This window comes from Dipodomys ordii, unplaced genomic scaffold, assembly GCF_000151885.1.
Source record: "Dipodomys ordii isolate 6190 unplaced genomic scaffold, Dord_2.0 Scaffold65, whole genome shotgun sequence".
Lineage (NCBI taxonomy): Eukaryota > Metazoa > Chordata > Mammalia > Rodentia > Heteromyidae > Dipodomys > Dipodomys ordii.
Genome location: NW_012267281.1, coordinates 5,791,559 through 5,814,511, shown reverse-complemented (window position 1 = coordinate 5,814,511; position 22,953 = coordinate 5,791,559). Strand labels below are relative to the sequence as shown.

General features: G+C 42.0%; 1 protein-coding gene across 3 annotated transcripts in view; it reads left to right on the top strand.

Annotated features, from left to right (window-relative positions):
• The window catches only part of Clybl (citrate lyase beta like), a 185,872-nt gene that overhangs the window by 144,031 nt on the left and 18,888 nt on the right, over window positions 1-22,953 (top strand). For all 3 annotated transcript variants that reach the window (XM_013023020.1, XM_013023019.1, XM_013023018.1), the window contains exons 3-6: window positions 12,409-12,597; window positions 16,480-16,581; window positions 18,323-18,416; window positions 19,761-19,928. In XM_013023020.1, the coding sequence (XP_012878474.1) occupies window positions 12,409-12,597; window positions 16,480-16,581; window positions 18,323-18,416; window positions 19,761-19,928 (553 nt within the window). The remainder of the gene's footprint in view (window positions 1-12,408; window positions 12,598-16,479; window positions 16,582-18,322; window positions 18,417-19,760; window positions 19,929-22,953) is intronic.

The window sequence follows — 22,953 nt, the reverse complement described above, 5'->3', positions numbered from 1 at the left end:
GGGCCTTGCGGGGCGCGGAGAGCGCCTGGCCCGGGTCCCCGCCTCTGGGGCCCAGGCCGAGGCCTAGACGCCCAAACCCGCGGTGGTGCGGGGCTCCCGCCCCCCGCGCGGGACACCCACCTGCGTGTGCTCGTGTTACACGCCGAGAACTTACTGGGCGCGGGAAGAGGGACGATAGCCACCATAGCCAGAAGGGTGGCGCCCGTACCGCGGCGGCGGGTGCGGGAGGGAGGGCCTGGCGCCTGCGGGGCAGGGGGCAGGGGAGGGGGGAGCACGCGCGGTGCAGATGGCAGCGCGGGGCTGGCGTTCGCTGGGGGACACGTTCAATTAGAGGAGACGCGGCTAGGCCAGGACCCGTGCGTGAGTGCTGCGACTCAGCCCAGCCGAGCCCCGCCATTCCTCCAAAGTGCGGGTCCTGGAGCGGGGGAGGGGGGCAGCCTCGCCTACACCCACCCACCCCGGTCAAAAGAAGGGTTGCCTTGGCTACCACCATCTTCTCACCCCCAGGGGTTGGACCTTTTATTTTTCCCTACTTTTCTTGTGGATCTTAGGAGAACATAGATGAAGAATAGAATGTAAATACCTATTTCACCGGGCGCTGGTGGCTCACGCCTGTAATCCTAGCTACTTAGGAGGCTGAGATCGGAGGATCGCAGTTCAAAGCCAACGGGCAGTAAAGTCAGTGAGACTCTGATCTCCAATAAACCACTAGAAAGCTGGAAGTGGCGCTGTGGCTCAAGTGGTAGAGCGCTGGCCTTGAGCTGTAAGACCGCAGAGACAGCGCCCAGGCCCAGAGTTCAAGCCCCACAACTGACAAGAAAAAAAAGAAAGAAAAAAAAAACACCTATATTTGCTACCTAAAAGAAATAAAGCCTGTTCAATTAGGATTTTCGTTAGGAAATAATTTTTTTAAAAAGCCAATAAATGAGCAGCTACCACAAGATGAAGGCATAAGTGTATCACTGAGTGACAGCAAGGCAAATATACAAAGGTGGGAACAACGGGTAGTGTTTATTAACATCTCTTTTTTGTCTTATTGTTCATTTGTTTGTTTCTAGTGCTGGGGCTCTGTCTCTTCTGTGTTTTGCTCAAGTCTGGTGTTCTACAAGTTAAACCACAGTTTCACTTCTATCTCTTTTGCTAGTTAATAGCAGGTAAGAATCCCATGGACTTTTCTTGTACTGCTGACTTGGCACCAGGATCCTCAGATCCCAGCCTCCTGAGTAGCTAGGATTATAGGTGTAAGCCACCAGCGCCTGCCACCTTTTTTGTTTTAAAGCCTCACCTACTTTTAAAGTAGCCCATGAGAACTGTGATATAGTTTTGTGTGCCTATTACCAATATTTCCTTGCATTCTACTTCTGCCATGACATAGTTCATTTCCTTGCTTGAGTTCTTCATTCCTGGTTCTGACTAGTGAGTAAATGAATTGGCATTTAAGATGCTGATCTGCCACACACAATATAGCTTTCTTAGACACTTCTGCTTCTGTCTGTAAATTCTGTATCTTCTTACTTACAGAAACAAGACCCTCTGTGCCAGCACCTTAGAGAAATGTTGTTGAAGGAACTGGCACATAGATGGGCGTCTCTAACTCCCACGTGGTACCTCATTCAGAACTTACCTCTGCCAGCCCAGAAGAGGTGTGGCCCAATATACCCCCAAATTTGATATGTTCTCCAAAGTAAGGGAGAGTTTTGCTTTAAAACAAACAAACAAACAATGCTTGATAAGAAATGTACTCATTATCTTACCCATGTAATTCTAACCCCTCTGTACAGTATTTTCACAATAAAAAAAAAAGGTTTCAGCTGGGCATTGGTGGCTCACACCTGTAATCCTAGCTACTCAGGAGGCTGAGATCTGAGGATCACAGTTCAAAGGCAGCCCAGGCAGGAAACTCTGTGAGACTCTTATCTCCAATAAACCACTCAGAAAAATGCAAGTGGCACTGTGGCTCAAGTGGTAGAGTACTCGCCTTGAGCTGAAGAGCTGAGGGACAGCACCCAGGCTCAAAGTTCAAGTCCCTCAACCGACCCCCCCCCCAAAAAAAAAGGTTTCTTTGAGACGAGAGAAGATGGATGGGGAAGAGTGCCAGAGGGCGAATGTGACCAAGCTCACGCTGTATGCATCTTTAGATATGCCACAAGGACACCTGTACAAATAATTGGTGCTAATGAACAATGTAAAATAAAAATAAATCAGTTTATTTTGTTTGTTTGTCTTGGAGGCTGAACTCTGGGCCTGGGTGCTGTCCTTCAGCTCTTCAGCTCAAGGCTAGCACCCTACCACTTGATCCACAATGGTGCCACGTCCTGCTTTCTTCTGCTTATGTGGTACTGAGGAATCAAACCCAGGGCCTCATGCATGCAAGGCAAGCACTTTACCACTGAGCCAATTTCCCAGCCCCAAATCACAGAATATTTTTAAATTGGTTCCTGATGCTCACATGAAGAGGGCAGTTGGGTTCTGTTTCCAGAAATGCATCCCAAGTTGGCCTGAGAACTAGCACGGAAGCATGTGAGCCTTACTCTAAAACTGCTCACTCCCGCACAGGGGACACTGTTATCTCACGCATGTCTGGAACTAAGGCAAGGCTGCCTTGTTAAATTACGAACCCATCACTCTTGATTTACCATTTAAAAGAGCGAAAAGACCTGGACCTTGCCCTGCACGGGTGATCCACTGCACCTGCAGCAAATGGTGCGTTTTCCTGCTTATAATGAAAAAGGTAGGTGCAAAGTCGTTTGATGACACTGTTCCCTTTTGCTTGTTTACTTTGATTCTCCCACGCAGACTGCGACCCAGCAGGAGGGCTTTTAAACCAAAACAGTTAATTACCTCCTCTAACCCAGAGAAGTCGTGAAACATAAATACAGCAGAGGGAGAAAGGGCAGCTTTGCTCCAGGCTGTACTTTGTACCAGTTGGGGAAGAGAGCCACCTTGTCGTACTGCATGGTGGAGGTAGAGGGTGAGCAATTAGCAGGTGTGTGCAGGAGGCGGCCAGCCACTTGCCCGGTGTCCACTCCATCTCTGGCCAGTACACTGGAGCCTGTGAGTCCCCAAGTCAAAATCCCACATGTAAACGTTGGATCCAAAGACAAAGCCTAGTGTCTTTGGGCCAGAATCCTTCTCAATTGGGCCTAATGAGGTGAATTTCTCCTCTGACCAAGGATGGAGGCTCCTGAAAGGTATTCAGGCACAGGGCAGCCCTGGTGGTGTTTAGTGGCTGATAATTTATGTCCTACCCCCACCATCACATCCCCCTAGTGGAATGAGCCTTAGCCCTTACATGGCTAAATGGTAGGCTGGCCTCTGCCCCTTTGGACTCTCTTTTGTCTTTCTGTTCATCTCCTTACTTTAGCAAGAACACTCCCTCCCTGGCTTTATATATACTGACCTTCCACTTTTTAATTTCTTCTTTCTCCTCTGCCCATTTTTCCTTCCTTGATGTTCCCTGACCAATCTCCTGCACCTATTGAAATCCAGACTAGTCTTCAGAGCCCAGCTCAAGCCCTAGCTTCTCCTCCCATCTCAGGCAGAAGTGCTGCCCTTGCCTCTACAACCCTGCTGGGTCTGTCCCACTGACCACTGTTATTTCACTTCCAGTCCTCCGGGCCTTTCATCACCAGCCACATCTGGTGATCAGATTCCTAGTGTTCAACAGGGAATGATTTGTTTTTATCTTTCCCCAGTGTCCCCATGTGTCACCAACCCTTGGAGTAGTAGAGAGCATTTGACTAATTCTTCTCCTAGTGGTTTAATTTAAAAAAACAAAACAAAAAAACAGACCAGGGTTATCAGGAAGAATCTGGAAGTGATATTCAGGATATTTTCTCTTCAAAATCATGACCATTCTTAAAGAAAAAGACTCAAGTATCTGCATATTTTCAATATCTGGACTTAAAGTATGTAAAACAACTACATGAATGATTGTGACTGTAGTTGTGGCCCCCTGGACAAAGCACCCCATTATTTCACTCACAGATTATCCTTCCTGGAGCAAATTTTTAGCTCCATGTGCTTCTGCCACCCTGCTAGACACCAGGAATTATAATACTGCTCCACTGAGGGACAACAAAAACAGTGAGTAGAGAGCAAAAAAAATAATGCCAGTGCAGAGAGCCAAGAGCCTGTAGATTCCACAGTTCCACAGACAGATCAGCATGGCAGTTGTTGTTGGACTTGAGAAAGACAGTGTAAGTCTTTGGTAGGCAAATACTGTCTTAAAAGGTGGTAGTACCAGGCTGGGAAGGTGGCTCAGTGGTAGAGTGCTTGCCTTGCATGCCTGAGGCCCTGGGTTCGATTCCTCAGCACTATACAAGCAAAAAGAAAAAAGCCAGAAGTGGTGCTGTGGCTCAAGTGGTAGACCGCTAGCCTTGAGCTGAAGAGCTGAAGGACAGCGCCCAGGCCCAGAGTTCAGGCCCCACAACCGGACCCCCCCCCCCTCCAAAAAAAGGTGGCAGTACCTGCCCATGGTTCAGTAGTCAGCTCAAGGCCATAGGTTCAGTCCCTAGAACATAAGTAGATAGATAGATACATAGACAGATGGACAGATGGATGGATGGATAGATTTAAAAGGTTGAAATGGGCTTAGAGTCAGTGGCTGACACATGTAATCCCAGCTTCTCAGAAGACTGAGATCTGAGGACTGTAGCTCAAAGCCAGCTCAGACAGGAAAGTCCTTGAGACTCATATCACCAATAAACCACTAAAAAGCTAGAAATGGAGCTATGGCTCAAGTGACAGAGTGCTAGCCTTGAATAAAAAAGCTTAGTTATAGCACCTAGGCCCTAAATTCAAGCCCCAGGACTAGCATACACACACACACACACACACACACACACGCATACACACACACACACACACACAAATGTTTGAAGGGCTGGGAAGGTGGCTCAGTGGGAGAGTGCTTGCCTCCCATGCATGAGGCCCTGGGTTCAGTTCCTCAGCACCACATTAACAGAAAAAGGTGGAAGTAGCACTGTGGCTCCAGTGGTTGAGCACTAGCCTTGAGCTGATGAGCTCAGGCACAATGCCCAGGCCCAGAGTTCAAGACCCACAACTGACCAAAAAAAAAAAAAGGTTGAAATGGGAATTACTATGTTGTTAAATGTTTTACTCCAAAATTTAAAACTAACCAAATGATTGTCTAGTTCTTCTTTTCCTATGAAGAACAGCCATAAATGCATGAAAGGATTTTCAGGTTATTAGTTATAAAGGAATCATGAATCAACCACAGTGAGAGCCCACTTCCTGCCCACTGAGATGGCCACAGCCAGGGAGACATGAAAACAAGTGTAGATGCAAATGCCAAGCTACTCATTCATGTCTGGTGGCTACAGAAATTCATATGACCACTTCAGAAAAGAGTGAATGGCTTCTCAAAAGGTGAGCTACCATGGGACCTGGGAGCTGTCCTTTCACTTAGACACATACTCAGAAGGAGTAGAATCATGTCCACACAAAAACTCTACATGAATAGTCATCGAGCATGTCTTATAAGAGCCAAAAGATGGAAACAACCCAAATGTCCTTTCACTGATGGTAGGCAAATAAAATGTGCTATCCATACAATGTGATATTATTTGGCAGTAAAAAGGAAGTATGGACATATGGTACAACATGGGTGAACCTTGAAACATTATCCTAAATGAAAGGAGCCAGTCACAGAAGACCATATAGTGTATGGTTTTATTTATCAATTCCAGAGTAAGTAGACTGTAGAGGGAAAAAGTCACTAGTGGCATATAATAAATAGGTGAATTATGTGTTACATGAATTTTATCTCTTTAAAGCCAGTACCAAAAAAAGCACAAACCTAAAAATAATCTTCCCAAAATTATTTCTTATGAGTAACAAGTAAAGATTAAGTTATTAATTAGTTTTTAATATTTTATTGTGAAAAATCCATATATATACAAAGGTAAAAATAATAGTATAAACAACTCCAACATATTTGTCTATGTAAAAAAAATAGGAACATTCTAAAGGTACCTTTTCAAAAACTTTCCCCAGTTTTATTACAGAAAATTTTAACATCAGAAAAGTTAAGATGATACAGTGAATATACACATATCAACCTGTTGTATTATCCCAGTATGTTTACTGCTTTCTTTAACTTGCATCTACCCAAGTATCTGTCCTCATGTCCATTCATCAATTCATATTACTTGGACAGCAGTTCATTTCCTCTTATGTACTTCTGCATGCATTTCATTGACTAGAGGCTAATGTTTATTTATAGTTCTCTTTGTGCATTTCAGGTGAAATACCGTGAGATGGACAAATTTAAATTCTCTGTCTTGTAATTTTTGAAAAGTTATGTAAAGGCTTGCATAACTCATCCATTTCTCTAATGTCTTTTAGAAATAATTGCTCAGAGATCATCAGAATGAATTCTTTTAATAGATTTTTCTATAGTATCATTGTGTTTTATAGACTTTTCTTCATTTCTGGGTTTGACCAAAAATTCAATAAGCTTCCCATTCAGACATATTCCAAGCCTTCTTAGCATTTCAAATAAAAACTGATTCCTTTTGTTTTTTTTCTATAAACCTGTGTCTTAAAGTAGCTTTCATTATTAACGCATCAAAAACTTTGCTCTACCAAAATGTACAGGTTTAAAATAAACAGGGCCTGGCTTGTAAATACTTATAAATAAAACTCATGTGATTTATGTGCGTATGGTATACTCAATATCACTGTAGATCTTTCCTTTTTTAGAAAATGGGCAAATTGTGACTTCTTTTTCACCTAGTGGAAAATCAGATAGAAAGCCAATATAATCAAAGGATGTTATATACATTTTTGAAAATGTCACAATGAAACTCATTATTTTGTACAATTAATAGGCATTAAAACCCTATTACCTTGCCTAACAAAATACAATACTGGTTTCCAAGAATCAGTGACAATTCATGTTTTTCAATGCAATCTCTATGATTATTATAAAATATTTGTGCTGTCCTTGATCTTTTTGGCTCAAAGCTAGTACTCTACTACTTGAGCCACTGTTCTACTTCTGGCTTTTTGGTGGTAAATTAGCAATAAGAGTCTCACAGATTTTCCTGCCCAGTCTGGCTTTGAACTGTGATCCTCAGATCTCAGCTTGCTGAGTAGCTAGAATTACATGTTCTCTGATTACAGTGACAAATGTTATATATTTATACAAATACAATATAATTTGCTAGTAATTGTCTATATTGTGCCATAGGAAGATTTTTAAATTAATTTTTTAAGTAGTTGTACAAAGGAGTTTCAATTCAGGATGTCAGTTTATGAGTACAATACATCTTGATCAATGTCATTTCTTTCATCTAGGAAGTTTTTTTTAGTATAACTGCATAAAAAAAAAATCATAGCCAGGTGCCAGTGGCTCAGACCTGTCCTGCTTATACTCAGGAGGCTGAGATGTGAGGTTTGTGGCTTGAAATCAGCTTGGGCAGGAAAGTCCATGAGACTCTTAATTACCAATTAACCATCAAAAAGCCAGAAGTGGATCTGTGGCTCAAATGGTTAGAGTGCTAGTAGCCTTGACTGAAAAAGCTCAGGGACAGTGAGTAGACTATGTGTTTAAGCCCCAGAACTGGCACCAAAAAAAAAAAAAAAAAGGAAACATCATATTTAAAAAAAAAAAAAAGGTTGTTGTCAGGCTCCCGTCTGTAATCCTATCCACTCAGGAGCCTGAGCTCTGAAGATTGTTGTTCCATGCCACTCTGTGAGACTCTTATCTCCAGTTAACCACTGGAAAGCCGGAAGTGGTGCTGTGGTTCTAAGTGGTAGAGCACCAACCTTCAGTGCTGGCCCTGACTGAGTTCAAGCCCCACCACTGACAAAATAATAAATAAAATAAAACAGGGTGTTCTTTAAGTAGAACAAGTCACTCAGACATATTTTTATTCTTTTTAACCAAATTTGACTTTGACATTTGCCACACTATTTTTGAAAAATGCTGATATTGGGGCCTTCAGCTCAAAACTTGGACCACCTCATGATGTCATCTCTACCCAGGCCTGTGACAGCATTTTACACATTAGATGCTGTGGAAATGGGCTGATAAGATGGGCAAGTCCACAAAAGATAAAACTAGTGTTCCTGAGTAGAGGACATGGCGACTTGCCTTTTGTGGGATGAAAGTCTTAATGATATATGTGTGTATGTGTGTGTGTGTGTGTGTGTGTATAATATGATATATATTTAAGATATGTATATGTGTGTATGTGTATATATGTGTGTATATATATATATATATGTATATGTATATAAAATGCTGTGCATCTCCGTGAGTTCAGGAACTGCCTACTATGTCTTAATGGCCAAACCTTGAGGCCTGGCTTCCCAGTGCCCTGCGTGTGGCACGCAGCGTGCGCCACCGTGCGCAGCACTGCAGGCCAAGGCGAAGGCTTCCCTCGGGGACTGTGCAGATGCTATTGCTTCAGGCACTTACTGTCATTGTGCAAGGGAGCTGCTGCTGGACGTGCACCGGCAGCGCCAGGCCCCTGGAAGCCCGGAGCTGGTGCGCAGTGCAGCCCACCCACCCGCCCGAAGGCCCCACCGCACCGCACCGCCCGAGGGAACCGCGGGTTCTTGGCTGGATTTCTCCTTTAATTCTGGAGTAGGCAGATCTCCCGTGCCCAGGTGATGGAATCCAGCTGCTCCCGAGCTCCTGGCCCCAGCCGGCTGTGGGAAGCCCGTCCTTCACGCGGGGCCGCCGGCAGAGGCCCCTGGGCTCACGGCGTCCCGCGCTGCTCCTGACGGGCTGTAGGGCCACTGGGCTCCTGGGAGACGGAATGGAGCTATGGATGGAGGCCTGCGTTCCCTGAGTCAGTCTTTGCCCGCTCGCCAGGTGTGTGCGGAAGGCTCGGTCACCCCATGGAGAGGCCAGGCTCCTCGGGAACGATCCGCTCTGCCTCTGGGGTGCAGGGTCCCCCAACTCCGTTCTCCAGAGGCCTCTTTCAGATCCCTGTCCTTTTTCCACAGAGAAGTTCCTCTCCTTCCCGAAAACAAACCCCAGCAGGTCACTAAGGGACATTCTGAGAAAGGGGCTAGGGCCTCCAGTGTCGGGCTACTCCTCCGAAGGAAGAAGGAGTTGGAATGATGGGCAAGGCCAGGAAAAAGGAGTGGAAACGGGGAGGGAGGAGGATGGGAAGAGAGGAATGGAAGAAAGCAGGGGGGGGGGGTGGAGAGGGAGACAGACAGGCAGACAGACAGACAGATTGAATGTCTTTGTTTTCACAACTGGGTTAGACTGATTCTCTCTAACTGCACACCCAGCGCTAAACTTCATTGTTCTTAGAAATTGCCTTTCCTCTCAACCCAGCAGATGGTCTGGGTGTGTTTGCTAGCACAGTGAAGTATTTCACCATTAAAATACCAAAAAGGAAAAAAAAAATCAACATGCGTGTTGGCCGGTGTAAATTTAGTGAAGTTGTCGGACACGGTGGGACGCACACTTGGTTTATGTAAATTGTAACAAGCAGCCGCCTGTTTACAAGAGTATTGGGTGGCATTATACCTCCCCAGCCATGTCTCTTGTTGGAATGGTGAGCAATGATGAAGAGGAAAAAGCCAAAAAAAAAAAAAAAAGCCCAATAAAGTGCTGAGCTCATTATTATAACATGAAAAGTTCTAATCAGATTATGCCTAAAATTGGATTTAGGTACTTCATTTGCAGCCAGTTTCGTAAGAGCTGAATTTTCCTAAGAAAACGGGAATGTGCTGAAACCATGGCAATCTGACTTCAAAATAAAAACCACAAACAGGTTTAGAATATAAGCTTTGAACAAACAGCCTCTTCAGATCCAAGTGAAATAGCAACACGGCTTAGCGGTCAGACTGTGTGACAGTTAACACTTTAGGAAGTTGACAATGCCAGGGTTCCTGCGTGGCAGTGTACATTAGAAGATGGGCATGAAGATTCCAATAATTGGTGGAGGTTTTATTCTTCATTTTTTTAAAGAAAAGGTTCTTGTTATATACCCCTGCTGGCTTTGAACTCATGATCTTTCTGCCTTATTCTCCTAAGTGCTGGGATGATTGTAAGTATGCACTACCACTTAGGTGTTCATTCTAATAATTTTGAAGGTCTTGGGGCACAGTATTGGGATATGAATTTAGGGTCAAGTACTTGCTAGGCAAGTACTCTGTCACTTGACCCACACTCCTAGCCCCTTTATTTATTTATTTAGCTTTACCTATGAATAAGGTGTCTTGTTTTTGCCCTGGTCATCCTCTGACCATACTAAACCTTCCATCTACCTGAAACTGCAGATGTGGACCACCATGCCAATCCTTAATTTAGGTTTTAAAATGCATTTTGGGCCAGATGCCAGTGGCTCCACACCTGTAATTCTTGCTACTCAGGAAGCTGAGATTTGAGTATCATGATTAGAAGCCTGCTCAGACAGAAAAGTCCATGAGACATTTAACCACCAAAAACCCAGAAGTGGATCTGTGGCTCAGATGGTAAAGCAATAGCTTTGACCAAAAAGGCCCAGGAACAATGCTTGGGTTCTCTGAGTTCAAGCCCCACAACTACCACCATCACCAAAAAAAAAAAAAAGCATTTTGGCTTAGCCACTCTAGTGTTCTCCTTTGATTTCCCAGGAAATCTATCCCAATAGACGGAGGCAAAGCTGACTTGCAACTGAATGAAAACCTGGGAGTTTGAATGCTTACAAACTGGAATAATCTGTAGCTTGTAGTTTGTCCAGGCTACATGAGCATGACACATTTTAGGGCTTCTGAGGACAAGGTTCTAAACACCTGCATTACCAAGAAGTGGGAAGAATTCCTCCTGCAGCTGTAGACTGCCTTAGAATCACAATATCAAACTACCTTCTGTCCTTCATCTTCAGTGTTTCTGTATTTAGTGGCTGCAAGTAGAGTGCATGGTGGATGAATTCCAGAGCTGTGGAGTAGCCAAAGGCGTGACATGGAACCAAATTACTATTGGCTACATCATCCCTGATTTAGCTACTATGAGCTTTCTCTTGCTTTGTCTAAGCATGGCCTAATTATTGGCAGCCAAAGCAGGATTCCACATTGCTGTCCTAAACTGGTCCTATGTACTTACTGTTTCCATCTGACCCGACAGCTCTAAGCTACTGTTGCCTCACACCATTAACCCAGACTACATTTGGAAGCTTTCCTTGCTTCCATGGAGTCAGCCTACATCCATCTGGTTTAGATCTACTGTTCTGAGTCATCTCATTGATTAGATTTAAAGTCCACATTGGCATAAATAAGTCTTGTCTCTATTTTTCCTAGATAAATATTGCTATTCAACTGGCTATATATTGTTAAAAAAAATTTTAAGTGGCACTGTGGCACAAGTGGTAGAGCACTCACCTTGAGCTGAGGAGCTGAGGGACAGCGTCCAGGCCCGGAGTTCAAGCCCCACGACTGACCGAAAAAAAAAAAAAAAACTCTTCCCAAATGAAACTACTTTTGATAAGTATTCATTCTGTTGAGGGCTGTTGGCAAGCTGGAGAAATTTGTTTTTGAAGTTGAAATTGGCAGGAAGTAATGGCGCTAAGTGCTTTCTTTCTCTTGATACTTCTTGATACTACCCCTTAGCCCTCAATATACTGCCACCTTCGTCACTGACTCAAAGGCAATCAATAACATATTTGGCTTCATCCCATACAATTTTGGGAGGAATAATTCAAATATTGAAGCGGACTTTCAACCTTGCAACTTTTCATAACTGGAGAAAAAGACTGTCAAATCAAAGGGAAAAATGTATTTGTCAAGCACTTTCTGAGGGGATTTCATGGTGATCTTAAAGCTGTCTTGCACCTGAACAAGTGGGAGATTTTCTTCTAAAATAGTGTCAGAGTCCTTTGAGCACCTTCCTAATTGAACGTCAAGCCCAAACTCAGTGACAAAAGAATAAGATAACAATAATAATAGGCTATGATACTTGGGGAAAAAATAAAAACAAATCCTTATTTTTTCCCAAATGTGAATACGCTGACAGATCAAGACTGCCATTATCCAAATGTCATCCAGTTTCTTACATTTCTTAAGTGAGAAAATGCAGATAAAGGACATGCTTAGGCTTTAGTTAATTCCCAATCAATGAACAATTGCCTATTAATTATTCTACCTTCTCAATCGGACAGCACCACTAATGAACAAAGTGCCACTATTATTTAGAAATACAACAGTGTGTGTGCTGGTGGATCCCAGCTTTGGTACAGCCATCTTGAATGCAGATAGAAGCAATTACTCCCCTATTTGACTGGAAGATTTATCTCAAATACCACTTATTTGATGGGCAAGAAATGTGTAGATCTCACAATTGGTACTCAGACTGAATCCTCATAGCAATTTCATAGACTGTTTGATTATGTTTCTGTTAACAATACAGATAAACTTAGGAGATACATTTTCTTTATATAGAATGAAGCTCGAATCAGAATAGTGAAAACACTTGAAGAGTTTGATCTGGGTCCAACTGAAAAGTGTGTTCGAGTAAACTCGGTATCCAGTGGCCTGGCTGGAGCTGACCTGGAGACTCTCCTCCAGTCCCGAGTCCTGCCATCCAGCCTAATGCTACCGAAAGTGGAGGGTCCTGAAGAAATTCAGTGGGTGAGTAGCTAATGCTTTGCTGTAAGACACTGGGGCCAGCTAAGGAGTAGCAGATAAAAGGATTGGCGTGTCACTGGTTTTTTAAATGCATACAGAGAGGAGAGAGAGAAGGGCAGTGAGCAAACGGAGTGCACAAGCACCTGTTTCCTTCCCCTGGACCTAGTGCTTTGCCCAAAGCATTCTGTACAACAGCTCCACTTTTTGAAGAAAGATGCTTCTGCTTCCTAATTGAACTTGTAGTGTGATGAGCACACCTCTCATGGCCCTCACAGAGCAGACCCAGGACCATGGCTTGCCTGAGTGTGGCATCCCTGTTCCAGGCTGCAGGCCGGAAGCCAAGGCCTCCACCTGGACGAGCTATGACGTAAGGGGCGCCTGCTGAGATGCATTTGAAATCATCACCGGCAGTGAGAGGACACTCACTGCATATTAAAAAATGAACCCAAAGGAAGGGAAGAAAAGGTCACTGCTTAGGGCAGCTAGAGGAATAAACAGGAAGCTTTTAACTAGTGGTTTTAATTAGCACAGATATTATTTCCTGAACAGTTCTCTAGTGTGTCCTTTTTTTAAATTGTTGACAGGTGTGCTTGCGTTTCATGACAGACCTATCAGCCAATAAAAGCCTGAAATATAAAGTGGATGGCATGTCACATTACTTAAGAAAACTTTTGAAATGGGTTCAATTATAACTGTGATTGTTTTCCTTGCAAAATAAGGAAAGGCTAGATATTATTGGGGAGTTGCTGTTATTCTGCAGGTTTCTGTGGAACAAAATAACCTTTTAGTTGGATTCCCCCTGGGACAGAGCCCGAGATCTAGAGATGCTGGGTGGGTTTGTTGTGGGGACAAATGGGTAGTGTGGGACCACAGTGATATCTAGTATTATCTTGAAGTTTTTGGAAACAGCAACAGCTCTCCTCTCGTAACAACCTGGTGAAGTCCTCACCTTTTTCATTTTTATTTTTTTAATACAACTCTATATAGCAGATCTGTCCTGTTCAGTACAGGGATCACCTGACACGTGGTGCCTGAGCCCTTGAAATGTGGCCAGTGCAAATTGAGATGTACTCAAAGCATAAACTACACACCTGATTTTGAAGACTGGCTACTCCCCTTGTGAGATTTTTCTTTAAAAGGATGTAAAATATGTCAATAAACTTTCTATTGATTGTACGCTGAAATGATATCGAGGATCTATCAAGTTGGATATAAGAGATGATGAAAATAAATTAACCTCCCCTGTTCCATTTTACTCTTGGAATAGAGCCACTAGAAAATTTAAAGTTGTACACATACATACCACTGTTTCTGTTAGATATTTCTTCAATTCCATCCTCAGGGACTAGTATTTACTTAGTAAAGTGGAGTTCTCCTGGCAAGGATACCCTCAGACTCGGAGAGACTGGCGTGATTGTGTTAATGGCCTAAGGGCTCAGCCTCCATTCAGATATGTCTTAAGTTGATGGAAAAGGACTCTGAAGTCACTTCTCCCTTTGGTTTCATCGTTAATGCCTGTTTATCACCAGCATTACCCTTATTTAAGAGGGGGATACCCCCAGACTTCAGCCAAGGCCTCTGGACTCTGTTTCAAATTCTTGAATGTATGGGACATGCTGAAATTTAAATAGAACTAACTCTCCCTGAGCAGAAGTCGTCTTTGGAGCTGTTTATTTTTTCCTCTCCGTTTGTATTTATGCGAAGCGTAAAAACCCAGAGCCTGATGCACAACTGAAAGATGGGCTTACTTGTTTTCTTTTGTGTGAGAATCTCTTGCTCGCCTTTTGTGGCTAGTGTGGGTTCTTGTTTGACTGGCACGGCTTATTGGACTATAACAAGCGTAACTCGGCCTCTTTTGTCGCGGGACAATTCTCCCACAAATCCCGAACAGTGAGCATTCTTCCAACACACTATTGGGTGTGCACTGGAATTGAAAGAATTGCTGAGCCCTGCTACTTCATCTCCTCCCCAATCTCTTTGTAATTTTTCCCCCTTCTTATCCTCCCCCTCCCCAGCCCCATCCACCTCGCTGAAATGAACACTTTACCAGGCCGGAAACATTTAATCGTCTCCTTTTGAAAAAAATTAATTGAAACTTCTCCACTAGTTACCTTTTGTGTTAGTACTTAATGCAATTTTTTAAGAGAGAGGGGAGAAGGGGAAGGGGAGGAGGGGCTAGCATATTTAATTTTTTAAATGCCCTCCTATTGGCTTAAAAACAAAAGACACTGAAGATTTGACTCAGTAAGAACAGGGAATATCTTGTAAAAAAAAAAAAAAAGAGGTTTACCTAGTTGTAAACCTTATGGTTTTTGTAGTTAAAATGATTATCACAAAGAACAGTAACATTGCAAATGTTCTGTAATGAGCAAAGAAAATCTACTTGTTCATAGTCAACTCCCCCCCCCCACCACTAATATTTCACTGCCCATTCTCTAGCTTAATTGTGACATAAACTATGTTTTCTTTTACCTTGCATTGAAAACCATGAATTTGGTCACATCGTGGCCTTCTCTGCTTTGGTTGAGTTATTCCTTTCCGTGGAAGTTACTAAGGGAGGTGATGGTGTCTACAAAGGGAGGGGCAGGGAACAACCGGGAATCATTCCTCATTACTGAAAGCTGTGATTTATTTTAGCCTAATTGTAAAGTTACTGCAAATTGCTCAAAAGCTTTTTAAAGATCCCAGTGATTAGATTTTTTTAAGGGGGGGGGTGCACAGTAGAGGAGGGGGCAGCTAAAAGGGGAAATAACACCTCTAATCCCGCTTCTGGTAAATAGGCTGCCAGCTTTTAAAATGAGTTTCCTTTCTATTAGTCAGAATATTATGCTAAGCCTTAAGCATTAGTTTTTTTATGTTGCCATAGCAGCCTTATTCCTGCAGGGTGGTGACCTGTGATGATTACAGTACAAAGCTTATAGGGTCTTGAAACCCCCTTTGAAGATGAAAAGTCTTTGATGGTTTATATTTATGCAAATCTCTTAGATATGATTTACCCAACTGAGACTGAATGGAGAGATGATTAAAATTCCCTTTTCCTTTGATATCAATTAATGGCAGAATATTCCTTAAATTTTAAATGAATATATGTTTTCATCTTTATTTACAAAAATATCTTTATCATACCTGTATTGCTTTTTTATCTTCCCACATCTTATTAGATCTAGATAGACATAATAGATTTACAATTTAGATTGTGGGTTTTTTTTCCCCCTTTTGAAAGAGGAGGTGGGGGGAATCTGGGCGAGAGCTTTTGTATGTTTCCAGATGATAGATTTTTGGAATTTGGGCTACCCCACTGGCAGCACAGAGCTAGCTGTGAACTGGTCTCATGGAAAAAATTGGCAAGCTTTGGTCTTCAAAGAATTAAACTTCCTTTTTAAGGTCTTCCTAGGTAAGCTAAAAAAATTTTGAAGAAAAACCTTCAGAACAAAGGGTAATGGTGCTATCAGGAATAATATAGAATCCTTGTAGAAGGCAGCTGAACAGTTACACTGATGGCAGTGCTGGGCACGAGAAAAACAGAATGGCAGGTAGAGGAGCCGGCATTGTTTTAAGGGCCTACCATTTGCATTTAATGCAAAGAGGGCTATAGGTCTCAAGTAAATATAGTTTCAAGGAAAGCATTTAAACTTGGATTCTCTCCTTCCAGTCTAACTCCTAGGCCTCAAATTGCTCCTCTGGGGGAAGGAGATTGCAATGCTTGGGGTTTTACATTTAGTTTGGTGGGAACTTTGTTACTTTTTTTTTTTTTTTTAATTCTTTTGTGTAAAGGAAGAAGGCTGGGATATTACTTCCTCAGGTCAAAGACTTAAATACTACTTCTGTGGCTAGGTTTCAGGGGTTGTACTTTTCCCCCCACTAATCACCTATGACACTTTTTAGTTTTTAGACAAATTCTCATTCCACTTAAAAGGCCGAAAACTTGAACAACCAATGAATTTAATCCCCTTTGTGGAAACTGCAATGGGTTTGCTCAATTTTAAGGTAAGAAAAACCATAATGTGATTACATAAGTTAGTATTTGATTTCTCGTTTAAAGAGAATTGTTTTGAATTTTACCATCTACTTAAAAAATATATTTTTAGAAGGGCTTATAAGCAAGATTAAACCTTGATCACTATTTGTTATCTGTAATAGTCCAAAAACAAGGTATCAGCATCTTAGAAAACAAAGAAATTGATTAAGGAAAAAGGAAAAGCTTCCCAGTCCTAAATCTGGAAAACAAAATATTGACATATCCTAGTAATAATTAAGTAACTAATCACTTTATACATATGTGCTTTGAATTATTACATTTATAAGGTAACTGTACATAAAAAACATATTTTGTCACTTGTTTAAATTAACTTGGTTCATTTTCTTTCCATCTGAAAATTTTCTGGCTTCTTTATAGCAGTCTTAGTTCTAACATCTAGCAGATAAGCTCATTGTTTGTAAATTGATGCGCACAAATAATTTATGGGCTATTATTTCACTTTGCCACATTAGAACATAAAATATGTTCTAATCCACATAAGTCAAGTGTCTTTAATGTGGTGTGGGTGCATTAAATGACCTGCCTTCCCAAATTCTTGGCTAGCTTTTTGGTCTTCTTTTATATCGTTTTGAAAATATGCATCTCATTCCATCTGACCTGGGAACAGTTACCTAGCACTCCCTGCAACCTCCCCTCAGAGTTTCTAGCTCTTTTTGTTTCTTTTTCTGCCTCTTCTTCTGCCCCAGAGAGCAAAAGGAAGAAATCACTAAAAACAATGGAAAAGGTAGTTGCCGTGCTCTGGAGAGAAAATGTGTGAGCAAATGTTTAGAAGAAACCAAGACCTGTGGGATGGTACAGGAGGGGCTGAGTGAAGATGTTTGGGGGCTGCCTGCAGCCTTGTCTTATGTCAGCTCGTTTGCACAAATAGCCACCAGCTTGTCCAGCCTGCCTAGAGCCCTCCAAATAGAATCAAAAGCACATTCTTTAGATGCAACCAGATTCATAGTGATTGAATTTTAAGCACTGTTTTGCCATTTGATTGCATAATGTACTTAAGGAGCTCTTCCAGCACCTGAAATGAATCAGCAGTGTCCCACCAGTTTCTCATTTCTTGCCACCTATATATATATTAGCAGGTTACATCTCTACCTTCTGAGATTCACAGTTCTGTCTGTGATGAATGTTCTTAATCTTTATATTCATTTAGAAATGCCCAAGTTGCTTTCTTAATATATCATGAACGACTTGTTGCATTTTATTTTCCCCTCTAAAGTTGTAGGTTTTGTGTACATGTCTTTAATCCTGAGACCATTTACTTGAACCTAATGTAAATAATCCAATTAGTTTGACTTTAAAATTCTTTCCTCCTCTCCTGTGGTTTTATGTCTATTATTTGAGAGTCTTTGGAAGCACAAAAACAAATTTGAGGAAAATATAAACAAGTTATAATATAATCACAATGAGTAAACTCAAAGTTCCTCTAGAAGTTGGACGACATACGTTGAACATTAGAAGCATGTTCACTGTATGGAAAGCTATATTAACATAATCCACTAGGCAAGGCAAAGGCACACAGAGCACTTCTATGACTGATACTAAATTCCTGTGGGAAGGGTTAAATTTGGACTAGACTTACAGGACTGCTTCAGCCTACTAGGGTCAAGAGCTGGGTCTCCGTTACTGGGGTACCCTGGGATCCCACAATTTGTGCGTTTCTGTGAGACTTGGTTCTGTTCTGTTCTTTTCCAGGCAGTGTGTGAAGAAACAGTAAAGATTGGGCCTCCACTGGGCCTTTTTCTAGACGCAGTGGTTTTTGGAGGAGAAGATTTTCGAGCCAGCATAGGTGCCAAAGACTTCTCTCTCTTCCTCATCTATGTGTGTGTGTGTGTGTGTGTGTGTGTGTGTGTGTGTGCGTGTCTATACTATATACAATTTTTTCTTTGCCCCCCTCATGGACATTTACATAACAATGTGTATTTACCAACCATGACAATGGCTTTTCCCCACTTCCTGATGATTTAGGGCTCCTCAGAGCTGTCCTGCTTCCAGAACACTGCATTTTTTACTTTTGTTCATTTGTAAAGTAACTGATAAAAAGCTTGTTGCACATTGAAGAGTATACGTTGCTCCTAATAAACACACTACCTGATCAGCCTCATGGTGGCTTAAATGTTCTGTCTTCACATCAGTCTGAGGGCTGGCTTGCCCCTTTCAAACAAATATAAAGTGCTTTCACATTGCCCTCGTGAATTATTTTTCTACATTAAATGTAGTATGTAAATATTATTTAAGCCAGACCTTAAATTTACTTTAAAATATATTCCAAAGCCCTTCTTATCAAGTATTTACTGAGACCTTGCTGATTTTGGTTTTCACTGATGTTCCCCGTTCCTAAGCACTGAGCGTCTGGCCAGGGTGTTGGTGTAACTGGGGTGGGTAGTGACACAGAACCCATTTCCAGAACAGTATACCATTGACGTGGAGACATTTTCCCTAAGCAGCCAGTACCACAGACAAGCAAACAGTGAACGCCATCCACACATACACCTCCCGTGTGAGGTGAATAAAAGGAATTTATTTTAATACTAGTGCTCCCTGGAGACTTGTGTGTCCCACAGCTTGGTGAACTGGAGAAAGCATTGCTCCCGGAATAAGTGACTTTCCCTTACTCCCTCCAAAGGTTGAAGTGTTGGGCCCAGAACCTCAGTGAGAACAGGACACTGCAAACCCAGCACAGTTGGGCCAGCCCGGCTCAGCCATTGTGCACTCATGTGAGCAGTCAGCCGTGTCCCTGCCCGCTTCTTAAGCCACTTTCTGTGGTGCTGTCGTTGGACTGACACTTCCCAAACAATGACAAGATGGAGAAAAATCTATCAGGAAATCACGGTGACCCTAATGCCACCTCCTGAAATAAACAGGGCCTTTCTTTGTGGCATGTAAAAATGGTTATATTGAGAGACGCTCAGCCAGTGAAATAGACATGTATGTGGTTTAGATCTGCCCTTCTGTGCCCCTCTCTTCCTGTACATTTGAATATGTATTGTTCTGAGAAGCATTTCCCAGGGAGACACAGCTGTCTGTACAAACTGAATTTTTATAATAAGTGCCTTTCCAAAGTTAGTAAATAAATAATAAATGTTTCTCAAAGTTAAAAGCCTCTATTTTCTGTCCACATTCCTGTTTTCAGGAGCAACAAGTAGTAAAGAGACCCAGGACATCCTCTATGCCCGGCAGAAGATTGTTGTGGTAGCAAAGGCCTTCGGCCTACAAGCCATTGATCTGGTGTACATCGACTTCCGGGATGGAGACGGCCTTCTCAAACAGTCAAGACAGGGAGCTGCCATGGGCTTCACTGGTATGACTTCTAATGTGATCTTTGAAAGCAGTGTTTAGATTAGCAACTATCCCAGCAAAAGAGAAGTAGAACCAGAAAACGCATCTCTAACATCACCAGAAGTCTCATATATTTATCCCCCTATCTGCCACAGGAAAAGTTCCAATAGAACTGACAAACAAATCATCACATTTTTATTTGGCTTTGAAAATCAAAAGATGGTCTACTCATTTTATTTTCTCTTCACATTCATTACCACTTGTTTTTCTATCCTCTTCAGTATTTTATTATAGTTTTTAGTTAAGCCTTGGGAAGGGGTGAGGCTGTTTCAAAAATGGTTTTGAGTGAATTGTTAGAAGGATTTGGGATGATGTGTAGAAGACTTTCCCCAAATAGTCAAAATATTAATTTGTTTCTTTAACAAATGTTGATATCATCTGTGATCTGATTTGCGCACATAACTAGTTTTTCCTTCTTTGGCCACTCCAGGCCCTTCTCTCCCCCATTCCCCAGTTAAAGTATCGGCGCACCTGGCAACACGTGGGCCAGTGGCCCGTGGGGTCAGCAGAGGCCTCCTGGGGCTCAGGCGGGCATCTGCCCATCGGCGTACCTGGTAGCTCCTGACCTCACAAAACCAGGAAGCCACTGAAAATGGTGGTTTTTACAACAGAAATATGAGAAATATGTATATTTTTGTAAAAGTAACCATAGGACCTTTTGGCCACTATGGGGACCATAGACCAGCAGTCCTTTCTTGTTTATTTTCATGCTGAAAATGCTAAGAATAGTACTAGAAATACACCAAGTAATGAGAGAACGAAGCAAGTATCACTTCTATCAGTATTTTGATACTTGTATCTAATTTGCATTTGCTGAAAGAAAAGTCTCATAATGTCCTCTGAAATGTAAAAGATGGCTGGACAGAGTATAACTTAACCCAAAACAAAATCGAAAGACAGAGTAATTAGTTAAAGAGTAATATAGTTATTTTAGAATTAAATAAAGCACTGAAATTTGTATTTTTAACACAGAACTAAAATAATCATGAACTTCTAATTCTTTGAATAAAAAAAAGGAAAGGTGATCCCTTTTAGAGAAATGTTTTTCCATTGTCTGAACTGTTCCTTGAATGACTCCTCCCTACGTATAATAGTGACTGAGAAAGAAAAGAGCCCCCTGACATGGCCACGAGGTGGTTCTTTTTTTTTTTTTTCCGGTTGTGGGGCCTGAACTCTGGGCCTGGACACTGTCCCTCAGCTCTTCAGCTCAAGGCTAGCACTCTACCACTTGAGCCACAGCGCCACTTCCAGCTTTTTCTGTTTATGTGATGCTGAGGAATCGAACCCAGGGCCTCATGCATGCAAGGCAAGCACTCTACTACTGAGCCAGTAGGAGGTTGTTCTTGTCCCTGTCTCTTTCCAACAACTGGTTAGGATGTGGCCCAAATGGAAAACGTTGGAGGGAAAAAACTTCACAAAATCTACCTAATAGACCCTGATGTCATTTTCCTAAAATGTGTGGCACTGGCTGCTAGGCAGCCAGATGTTGCCCTGTAGTCAGAACCGACTCAATAGAAAAGAGAGGGTCCTGGCCTCTGCCACCAGCCCCCAGAAATGGCCTGGGCTTCCTCAGCTTCCTCTGGGATGCTGTTTGTCCCAGAGACTCTAAGGGGGTGGGAGAGTTTCTGAGGGGCACAGGAGTGAATTAAATTGGTCCCCAATTTAATCACAGAAGACAGGCTATTTCAAATCCGGTTTAAATTTCTAGACTGTGCCCAACTCAGCACGAGAAACTTATGGACCTGGCACTGTTGTTTCTCCACAACAGGGAGTATTAAATCACTGCGAAATGGAGGCGGGGGGACGGGGAGGAACTGAGGGCATGGTGCCCATTGCATATTCAAGTGAACACGGCCATACGCGGGGCCACACACTAGAACCATTCTGTAATTTTTAAAGAGAAGGTCTTTGTTGCCCCAATTATATTTCTACAGATAAATAAAAGGCAATTAAAAGGTATGAGATTATGTATAGTATTTGTTTAAAGAAATAAATGCTTTTACTACTTTAGACTACTCATGATCTGTTTGGCATTTAATTTCCATACCTTACGCCTTTCAGGAGAAGAGAGGAAAGGAGAGAAAAGAAGAAAGTCCGGAGGGAGGACCTGTGGTGGGGAGAGAGCAGGCGGGGACCATGAAAGAAATATAAGTACCCCGGAATACCTATCTGGACCAGGTAGTGGAAAGGTTTAAAATCCACAGGAAAGATTGTGTTATCCACAACACTCATAAAGAAGATTGAGTTTGGGCTATAAGAATTTTCTGTACTTTCAAAATAAGTATTTCAAAATTTGTCATGTTTTAAAAGTCATATACCCAAATGGGGGCTATAGTTTCTTTACTACAGTCATTATTTCCTGGGGTAACAATCCATGTTGATTGACTTTAAATCGATGCATTGGCTAGATAAATAGTTACTAACTTTAGGTTTTGTTTTTTGTTGTTTTTTTTTTTAATAAAAAGACACTCAAACTAAATCTTGGAATAAAGCTTTACCAGCTGACTTAGTCATTATAGTTACTCCAGGACTGCATGCTGAGAAGAAAGATTATAAATATGAAGCACTATAGGTTTTCTTCTTTTTGCAGTCTTTTGTAGAAGACAAAAATGACACCATCATACAGTTACCTAAAAGACTTGACAGGTATTGATTTAAAGCAAGATATATCAAGTGGTACTGTAAAAAGGATTTCATGGTCATAAATTTTAATGTCGTCCAATTTTGCACCCTCTCAGTAACTTGTCAATAACAACTCTTCTGGATAAAATATTTGCCTCATTCTCACATGGCATTAAAGCCTGTGGCTAGTTGTTGGAATACATACAATACAATAAAAGAAAAGTTCACATACGAATGTACGGAAATTTCTAAAACCTAAAAATAGCCCAGTTACCAAAATATAGGTACCCAGGTGCTCTCAGAGATTTCACAGTATTGTAAGTAGATTATTTGCTCCTCAAATTACAGTACCTATAGCAGGAAGT